Genomic DNA, 11727 nt, shown 5'->3' on the forward strand with positions numbered 1-11727 from the left:
TTAATATATTAATTAATCACATATGTTAAATTAGTATGTAATTTAATATATAAATACATAAATGTGAGTATAAATATATATATAGGTTATCAAAATCACATAACTTTTTTTTTTTTTTTTTTTTTTTTTTTTTTTTTTTGTTTATACCTTCTTTGCGTGTAATTCTGCAATAGCATCAACAATTAACCTACATCGATATTCAACATTTTCGAATGGGGTCATTGCATACTTAAAAAAGTTATAAGCCTCAGGCCAATAATAGGGGGCCTAAAAAATGAATAAATAGACAAATATATAAACAATTATATACATACATACATATATATATATATATATATATATATATATATATATATAATAATATCATAAAAATATGTTCAATATAAATATAATATAAACACACTTAAGTGACATACCAAAATGTGTATATTTTTAATTTGAACTACTCCTTGCTGATATAATAACCACAACAAGATTTTATTTTCTCTATCATAATAAGCTAATTCCTCATTACTTAAAACATTTGCTTCATTTTCAGTTTTGACCTCTTCAGTTATATTTAAAACCTCTCTCTTTTCCATAAAATCATACCTCAAGTTTGATGGTAGTTGTAATTTTTCTATACTATCAACTCCTTCTGAGAGCTGTTTCTCAACCTAAAAAATTAAATGAAATAAAATATGATACATGAAATATATATATAAATATACATATTTATTTACAAATTTTTATTTCTTTTAAATATTACAAATTCGGTAATCATATCATTTTCTTCTTCTATAATTTTTTTCTGTAGGTCTGATCTTTTAATTTTATCAAAAAGCCTTACACCCTGAACAAAAAAAAAAAAAAAAAAAAAAAAAAAAATATATATATATATATATATATATATATATATGAATTTATTAACATATAGAGTTATATATATTTTGATATATTTAAGTGTTATTGTTTTATACATGACACATATACATATATATATATATATATATTTATTTATTTATTTATTTATTATGTATTACCCCCTTGATTTGGTCGTATTTTCTAAAGAATACAGTCAGATATGCTTTTATATCATCCATCGATTTTTTGGAATTACTAAAATATTTTTCATATATATATTCAACTTCATTAGTACCATATATTATTAAACCACTCATCAATTTATTAAATTCAGCTTTATTCCACTTTGCAAAACCCTGTTTCATCAATTCTTGTTTTTGCAATTTTATTTTTTCAATATCTACACTAGCTATATCCTTTTCTACATTTACATTTTTTGTTTGTTTTCCTTTCTTTAATTTTTTATTCTTCAAAGTAGTACTTTTATTATTATTATCATTATTATTAATTTTTTCTGGGAAGTTTTTCTTTATAAAATTTGTTACTTGGGTATAACAATTTTTTATATTTTTGTCTTTAAATTTTATCATTTGTAATTTTTTTCCTGATTCAAAAAGGGACAAAATTTTCTTCTTGAAGTATTGCTGATCATCAATACTGTTAATACTTGTTCCTACATGATCATTAATATAATTATTATTATTATTATTATTACTACTGTGGATGCTATTTAGGTAGGTAGTTTTCATATTATAATCTGTACTCATAAAACTACTTCTTTTATAATCCTTATCATTCGAATTAACATCCGAATGGGTACCCATTTTTGATAATTCTTCCTCTTTGGTATCCTTGTGCTCATCAAATAGAGTTGGATTTATCAAAGTAATTATCTGATATATATTTTTTGCATGTTTATCTAAAAATTCATTAAAGGTTACAATTTTTTCATAATCCTTTTCTTCATTTTGTGCTTCTATTAGTACATTGATTTTTTCTTGATTGATCATATAATTATTCCATTTATCTTCTATTTTTTCTAATTCATCTAATTTCTCTACATTAAAAAATTGGAAATCATGCCCACCTCTAGCTTCAGCTCTCCATCCATGAAGTACCATTTTTTTTTTATTTGTTCTGCCACATGCTGTGTTCATTACTTTCCATTTACTTTTTCTTTCTCCTAAATCTAAAAATGTCATATTCTTCTTATTATTTTTTAAAAATTTCTTTATAGTTCTCCTAATTTTATTAATATTCTTTTTTTTCTTCTTCTTTTTTTTCACACCATTTTCTTCAACAATGTCATTTCCAGAACCTTCCAAAATAGCTTCCTCCCCTGAACCTGATGAATCTTCTTCATCTGTTGATTCCTCGGAAGCCTCCTTTTCTAAATCATTATACATATTCAAACCACCATCTAATGATATATTAGTTAAATCAAAAATATTTTCTAAATTTTTTAATTTCTTTTCAATTTCAATTGTTCTTTTTTCTGCATCAGCTAAGATTATATCAATATCTTCATCAGATATTGATGAAATATCTTGTGTCTTATAAACTTCAGGTGCACCAAAATTTAATATATCGTGTAATTCTTGTTTATTATTTTCCTTTGCACTATTTAAATTTAATTTCCCTTTCTGAATGATTAAAGAATCTAATTTTAACTTCTTTGCTGCTCTTTCTACAATTTTCTCTTCTACTGAGTTTTGTGTAACAAATCGATACACAATAACTCGTTTTTTCTGACCGATACGATGAGCCCGATCCATTGCTTGTATATCCATTTGTGGATTATAATCCGAGTCAAATAAAATAACAATATCAGCAGTCGTTAAGTTAATACCAATACCACCAGCTCTAGTAGATAATAAGAAAATAAAATATTTACTATTAGGTTCATTAAATTGATTAATACGTACTTGTCTTTCATCTCCTGGTGTTGATCCATCAATTCTTAAATATGGGTAATTTTTCCATCTACAATAATCATCAATAATATCTAACAATCTTGTCATTTGTGAAAAAAGTAATACTCTCGAATTCTCTTTTTTTAATCTAGGTAATAATTTATCTAATAAAGACATTTTTCCAGATGTCTCAATTAAATGATTACCTTCAATATATGGTGGTTCTTCAATACCATCAAATAAATATGGATGGTTACAACATTTTCTTAACTGCATTAAAATATTAAGCATTTGATTTTTACTACCTGTCATAGCATTTAATACATCAATGTTTTTACTTAATATATCCGAATATAATTTCTTTTGTAATTTAGACATACCAACAAATATATATATTTCTCTTTTAGGTGGTAAAGATTGCTCTACTTCGACTTTCAATCTTCGAAGCATAAATGGTTTTAATATCGTATGTAATTGTGTTATTATTTCACTCTGCTTATTATCATTCGTACTTATTTTTGATATATTAAATAAATTATCAAATTCTTCTGAGTTATCAAAAATTTTAGGCATCAAAAAATTTAAAAGAGACCATAATTCTTTTAAATTATTATGTAAAGGGGTACCAGTAATTAATAATCTATTTTCAGATCTCAAGAAACGTACAGATGAACTCAATACACTCTTTTCATTTTTAATTCGATGTGCTTCATCAATAACTAAGAAAAACCAATCGATATCATATAATGCACTCTTATCCTTTATAACAATTTCATACGTTGTTAATAATACATCAAAATCTGAATGTAATAAATTTCTATTTAATTCTTTTCTTTGATCTTTATTTCCATAATATTTAAAAGCTTTCATTGGTGTGCACCATTTCTTTATTTCTTCATACCAATTATCTAAAGTCGATCTAGGACATATTATAATACTCTTCTTTTTTATATTCTTATTAAATCGTAAATAACATAATAAACTAATCGTTTGTAATGTTTTACCTAAACCCATTTCATCAGCCAATATACCATTTATTTTAAAACGATATAATTGATATAACCAATTCAAACCTTCTAATTGATAAGGTTTCATCGTACCATTAATATTTATTGGCTGTTTTAAAATTATAGCTTCATCCTCTTCATTTGCATCTTTAAGTAGCATAAAATCTTCTTCTTTTTCTGTTAATAAACAGCGTCCTTTTTTACTAGTTTTTATTTGTGCATTCATTTTTAATCTTTGTCCTGCTAATTTTTCTGTATATCGTTTGGTTTGCGCAAGTAATTGTTCTAGTTTTTCTTGTAAATAATTCGGTTTCTCTTCACTATTATTATTATTATTATCATCATTATTATTATCATCATTATTGTTATTATCATCATTATTATTATTATCATCATTATTATTATTATCATCATTATTATTATTATCATCATTATTATTATAATCATTATTATTATTATCATTAATAGTACTCATATTAGTTGAACCCTTTTCTTTATCATTCATTTCCATAGAATCATCCTTTTTATTCCTAAATTCATCTTCTTCATTATTATCATATGATATTTCATTTAATTTCCTTTTCTTCACATTATCATTCATTTGTTCAGAATTCTCTTCATTATTATCCAAATAAGTTTTTCTCTTATCATCATAGGAAACATGTGTATCATTACCAATATTCCTATGAACATTCTTATCATGATTATTATCATTACCTTCTTCTACACTTGAACTCAATTTTCTATTAATCATATTCTCATTCATATTATTACCTTCTTTTGTAATATCATTAGAACTAACATTTAACTTTTTTAAATCTAATTCCTCATAATCCTTATCTTCATTATTTATACCATTATTAAAATCTCTCTGAATAAAATCATTAGATTCTTTATCATAATTCTCAGTATTCTCATCCATATTAACACTTCCCACGTCGTTTTTCTCTTCCTCGTTTACATCATTACTACTTTTGAAATAGTCTCGAACATTTCTAAACATTTTGAAATTCTTGTATATTTATTTAATGATTATTTCTTTCTTGTTATATATTCCTTTTACACCCTCTCTCTCTCTCTCTCTCTCTTTCAGTTTATTAATTTATCTTTCTATTTTATTATTTTAAAAATAATTTACGTAACCACAAGCAGAAGAATTCCTTTAAGTATTAAATCATACAAATGTATATTACGATATCTCTGCTTTATTATATAATATTATATTTTTTTTTTATATTGATATATATTTACTTATACTAAAATATTATTAACAATAAAAAATAAAAAATATATATATAAAAATATTTTCACAGAACTGGTAAAAAAAAAAAAAATATGAACAAATATATTATTTCATATATATTATATTTTTTTTGTTTTTTCTTGTACGTCAAAAAAAAAATTAATTACATTATATTTGCATAACACGCTTGATATAATATTTCAATGAAATAAGAAAAGAAAAGAAAAAAGAAAAAAAAAAAAAAAAAAAAAAAAAAAAAAAAGAAAAAAAACGACAACACATATATACATATATATATATACATATATATATATTATATCACTATGCACTTGTCGTTTTTTTTCTTTATATTATAATACATAAAAATATATATGTCTTATTAATCATTTAAATACAGATAACTCTTTTCTCTTAACTTTTATATTTATTATTATATTTATGTTAAGCAAATATTTAAAAAAAAAAAGAAAAACAAATCATTGACATAAAATATTTATAATAAATTAATGATATGGATTAAATATTATATATAACAAAAACACATTTAATTTTATACAACTTTTATATAATTTGCAACACATGTAAAATAATATATGGTGTACACAAAAGTATAAATAATTTATATTTCTTGTAATTATATGAATATATTATATATTTTTTTTATTATACTTTTAATTTATCTCATTATTATTATTATTATATATATATATATATATTACATTCATTTAATTTTATATTTATATGTTATATCCTTCTAATTTTCTTTTTTATTTATTTTATTACATATAATAAATACTTTTATAATTTTAAATTTTATTATTTTTTTTTTATTTTCAAAAATAATTAAAAATTTCCCGTTTCCTTCTATATAAAAATAATATAATATATTTAATATATATATATATATATAAATAATTATAAATATTAATATATATCATATATATATATATATTAAAATACCTTTTTTACTGTTTTAATAATAATAATAATTTTTTTTGTTTCTTTTAAGTTACTGATATTATTAAAAAAAAAAAAAAAAAAAAAAAAAAAATGTATATAAAATTTAAGATACTTTTCATTAATATATATAATATATATATTAATAAAACATACATTATAAAATATTGATATATAATTATATTATATATATTATATATATATATATATTATATAATAAATTACATATATTATACATTATATATATCATAATATATATATAATATATGAATAATATATAATTATTATTTTTTGAACTTTATTATAATTACATTATATCATATTATATATTATATATAAATATTATTTTGTGTCCCCTATTTATTAATTCTTGAAAAAACATTTTAAATATACTTATAAATATATATAATATATATATAATATTTATTATATAATTATTATATATATATATGCAATATATTATATATATGTATTTTATTATTGTATGTTCAAAAATATATAAATAAATAAATAATATATATATATATATATATATATAATAATATATTAATATATATTATATAATAATATAAAATATCAACAAAATATAAATTATTGTTATTAAAAATTCATCATAAGCTATTACATAATAAAATATAATTTGTATAAATGTATATATTTATTTATTTATTATATATATAAAAAAAGTACGTATTTAATAAAAATATTATTTTACCCTATAAATAGAGAAGCGTACATATATATATATATATATATATATATATATATATATATACATAACTTTTTTTATGTATAATATTTCCCCTATTATCTTAAGGCGTAACAAAAAAAAAAAAAAAAAAAAAAAAAAAAAAAGGGAAAAAATTAAAATATTATAATAAATTTTATATTATATTAAAAATAAACCTTTTCATTCAAATCCGTTGTATACATAATTTATTTAATATATATAATATATAATATATTTATATATATCTTTTAATTATTTGTAAAAAAAAAAAAATAATAATAATATATAGTTTTGCATGTTTATAATATAGTAAAAAATTTATAATACAAATTAGTATTAATAATTTATTATGTTAAAAATATTGATAAAATACATATATGTATATATATATATATATATATATATATATATATAATAATATTATTATCATAAAAAATAACATTAAATATAAAAATATCCATCCCATATTATTTTTAATATAATTATTATTTATATTTTTCTCTTTATATATAATAATATTTATCCTCTTTATTTGTGTATAAAAAATTATGCTAATTTTATAAGTGAAATTTTAAATATTAATTTGTATATGTCATAATAAATATAATAATTTTTTTTTTTTTTTTTTTTTAATATTATTAATATATTTCAAATAAAAAAGAAATGTTTTACATTTAATATAAATATTTGTATTGAATTAAAATATGTTAATACATGTATGTTTTATATATATATATATATATATATAATAGATAGTTGTATATATTTTATTAAAACGTATGAATATAATAAATCATTATGTATATATTTACAATATATATAGTGGCTAATATTAAACAAATGTTGATACTCTTTAATTTTGTCTTAATCCATGCTACTTTTATAATTTTTCTTTTTTTTTTTTTTTTATTTCCTATATGATTAAAAATATATACAAGTGTGTTATTTTTACAAATAATTAAAATAATATTAAAAGGAATATATATGTAGGTAATATTAAGTTCAACCGTAAGCATTATAATATTTTTGTAAACACATTAAATTACCTGATATAACAAAAAATAAATTAAATAAAAAATATATACACAACATATATATATATATATATATATATATATATGTGTGTATCCATAATTTTTAAGATATATTTTATCATAGGTTACTTTTTTGAATTTTATGAATTTCAGCTTTTCATTCAATTTAAAAATGAAATGTTAAAAAAAAAAAATAATAAATAAATAAATAAATAAATAAAAAATAAAAAATAAAAAATACATACATATATTAATTATATATATATATATATATGTGTTAACAAAAAAGAACAAGGTTGAAAAATAAAATAATAAACAACTTGAATTTATTCATGATCATTTTTTATTTATTTGTTGTCCATATTAAAAATAAAAAGAATAAAAAAAATAATAATATTTTTATACACCATATGATATAAAAACAATATTATTATATATATATATATATATATGTATATTTATATTTATATTTATATGTAGAAACGTAAAAAAATTAAAATAAAAAAAAAAATCAAGAAACAATAAAATATTTACTTATATAAAGTTTTATTTATACAATCTTTTAATGAACATTACTTATTCTATTTCTTCTTTATATTATTCTTATTATTATCATCATTTAAGAAATTGTTATAATATTGTAGATAATACTTTTTATATTCATTATTTATATTCTTATTATCCATTTTAATATAATTCAAAGTAATATTTTTATTTGTAGCTATATCTATAACTTGGAAAAAAAATTTCCTAGATACTGGATCATTCTTTAAATTGAATGAATGAAAAATTTTATTTAATAATAATTCAATTTGACATATTGATAAACCGAAATTGATCATACTATTATAAAAATTGAAATATTTAAAAAAGAAAAAATAGTTTTTAATTAGCAATTCTTTATTTTCATATCTTAGTTTTTCTAATAAAACCATTTCTTGTATTATTTCTGATATAATAATTAAGATACTAACTTCCCAAAATTTTATATTATTCCATATAGTGTGTGTATATAAAAATTTACCTAGGAAAATTTTTTTTTTCTTACTACACAGATTTTCGTTCTTTTCAATAAAAATATTACTATTACAATTATCATTATTATTATCATTATTATTATCATTATTATTATCATTATTATTATCATTATTATTATCATTATTATTATTATTATTATTCAGTTGGATACTATAATTTGTTACATCCATCTTTTCTTCATTCTGTTTATCGTTTAGTTTGTTATGATAAGTTTCTATTTCTTCATTTATTTCCATATGGTTATTATCACATACACTAACCCTATCATTTAATTCTTTAGATCCATTTTTATTACATTCATATATATTTACTATACTTTTATTATTATCTCTAGAAACATACTTATTATCATCTTCTAAATTCTCTATATCTATCTGAGGATCCATTTGGCTGTTTTTTACATTTTCACTCGAATCACATATTAAAAAAGATGATGAAGAAAATGTATCTTTTTTTTTTTGGTTTTTCTTCTTAGACTCATCAGACATATCAATGTCCTTTCTTAGAGAATTCTTTTCATTCATTATATTAATATTTATATTTTTATTTATTTTCCCATTGACATTGTAGATGATATTATTATTTAATAATATTTTTTTTTGTTTTTTTTTGTTTTTGCTATTCTCTTTTACTTTTTCATTAAAAGGATATTTAGACAACAAGGTATTTATGTCATCTACTTCTAATTCACAAAAAAAATTTTCAGAAGCAACCAAAATATAAATACAAGACCAATAATCTAAATGCAAACTACAATAATCTAATAATATTAAAATAATTTTTGCAAATATAACTATACTTTTAACATTAACAAAAAAAACTCGCTTCTTTTTAATAAAATCAATTAAACACTCACAAAATAAAAATCGATTTCTATAAATATTAAAATGGCTAGTTATATGAAAATCTAATATTTTATCAAAATTTCCAAGAAATAAATTTTTAATATAATAACGAAAAAATATTTTCATTCTTTTCACATTATTATTTATATTAGGTGAAACAATTGAACAACCATTCACATCACCATTGCTTTCATTAACACTTTTAAATTTTTCATAAATATTCTTTATATATTTATAACTATAATCTGATTCTATATCGCTTTCGCTTTTTTCACTTGGAATAAAAGACTTGTCATTATTATTGTTGTTGTCATTTTTGTTGTTGTCATTTTTGTTGTTGTCATTTTTGTTGTTGTTGTCATTTTTGTTGTTGTTGTCATTTTTGTTGTTATTATCATTTTTGTTGTTGTTATCATTTTTGTTGTTGTTATCATTTTTGTTGTTGTTGTCATTTTTGTTGTTGTCGTTATTTTTGATTTTATTTTGCTTATCACATTTCATATCTTGCTTTTTCATAAAATGCTCTTCATTCTTCAAATGATCCTTATCAAAATTGTCAACACCCAACTCTTTATCCTTACTATAAACGAAATCATTTCCTTCCCCCTTTCTTTTATTATCTTCATCCTTTAAACACACATTATCATCATTTTCAAAAAAATCTACCCTACTTGAGGTATCAATTACATTTTTATCCTTTTCTTTCTTATAGTCACCTTCATTCAAATTGACAATATTTTTTCTTTCCTCTATCTTATGGTTTCCCTCTTCATTACCATCATCTACAAACTTGTCATCTTCAACATAATCATCTACAATATTGTCATCATCAACATAATCATCTACAATATTGTCATCATCATCTTGTTCGTCATCTTCTTCTTCGTCGTCATCATCTTCTTCGTCATCTTCATTTTCTCCATCTTCATTTTCTCCATCTTCATTTTCTTCATTTTCTTCTTCCTCTTCGACCTCATCATCTTCCTTTTCATTCTCCTTTTTGTTGAAAAAAACAATCTCGTTAAATATATTCGTATATATATTATTAAAATTGCGATTGTTTTTAATATTATTGCTTTGTATCAGATTCTTATACATGTTAACATTAAAAAAGGTCGATATAAAATTGGCGTATCCCTTCTTATTATGGTTAGTATAATCAACTTGCATTTCATCATTTAAAGTAATATTCTGATCAAGGTGCTTTTTATTAATATTATATAACTCATTAAAATAATCGATTAGCATAGGCCAAGAAACAATATTATTATAAAAAATTAGATCTTCATTTTCTTTTTTTCGATTAATATTAGAATGCCATGTACAATATTCTTCAATTTCTTTATATGCATTGATATCTTTAAAAACATCAATACAAGAATTTATATCATATTGTATATTTCTTATATAGGATGTAAAGAATATTAAATATTTCATAATATTATCTTTAAGACATGATATTCTTTTATGGTCCATTGATTCTAAGGAGTATAATATACTTTTTAATCTTTTTTCTTTTTTTAATTCTACAGAATTTATATTATTAATTGTATTTTTATATTCATATTCTTTTTTTTTTGCAAATAAATATTTATTAATACAACTAGTAGATAATTCTATTCTTTTTAAAGGATGAAAATATCTACTATTATGAAAAATATTAATACAATCTATTAAATTCTCATAAGCATAAACACAATTCTCAATATTTTTAAGACTCTCTTTTCTTGTCCTTTCAACAATTCTATCATTTTCTATCCCATCAACTTTAATCTGATCAAAAACATTCTTATGATTTATTAAAGTACTATTTAATGTATTATTTAATATTTCACATTCCATATAATTTATAAACTCTTTTATTTGTTCACATCTCCTTTCAATATTTTTTCTTAAACTAATAATACCATTATTTATACCTGATGATTCATTATCAAATATTTGAAACATACTACATAAATTCCTTAAATTATTTTCATAATCTTTTTCAATTCTTATCATTTCTGAAAAAATCCTGCTTAAGTTTTCGCAACAATTCCTTCCCTCCTCGACTCTTTTCAGGGCCTTTTTCCAGTCATATATGCTGAAAAGAAAAAAAAAAAAATATATATATATAT

At 19.6% G+C, this 11727-nt stretch overlaps 2 protein-coding genes across 2 annotated transcripts in view; both read right to left on the reverse strand.

Annotated features, from left to right (window-relative positions):
• The window catches only part of PRSY57_1102700 (chromatin remodeling protein), a gene marked incomplete at both ends in the record, with an annotated part of 4956 nt that extends 190 nt beyond the window's left edge, over positions 1-4766 (reverse strand). The window contains 4 exons of the mRNA XM_012907998.2: positions 148-267; positions 417-656; positions 749-832; positions 1023-4766. Of these exons, the coding sequence (XP_012763452.2) occupies positions 148-267; positions 417-656; positions 749-832; positions 1023-4766 (4188 nt within the window). The remainder of the gene's footprint in view (positions 1-147; positions 268-416; positions 657-748; positions 833-1022) is intronic.
• Positions 4767-8308: 3542 nt separating this feature from the next.
• PRSY57_1102800 (hypothetical protein) lies at positions 8309-11693 on the reverse strand (the record flags this gene model as incomplete). The annotated part of the gene is made up of 1 exon (XM_020114913.1): positions 8309-11693. A coding segment is annotated over one exon (3385 nt), but the record flags the coding sequence as incomplete, so codon positions are not given.
• Positions 11694-11727: the final 34 nt, after the last annotated feature.

The sequence above is a fragment of the Plasmodium reichenowi genome, chromosome 11, assembly GCF_001601855.1.
Source record: "Plasmodium reichenowi strain SY57 chromosome 11, whole genome shotgun sequence".
NCBI lineage: Eukaryota > Apicomplexa > Aconoidasida > Haemosporida > Plasmodiidae > Plasmodium > Plasmodium reichenowi.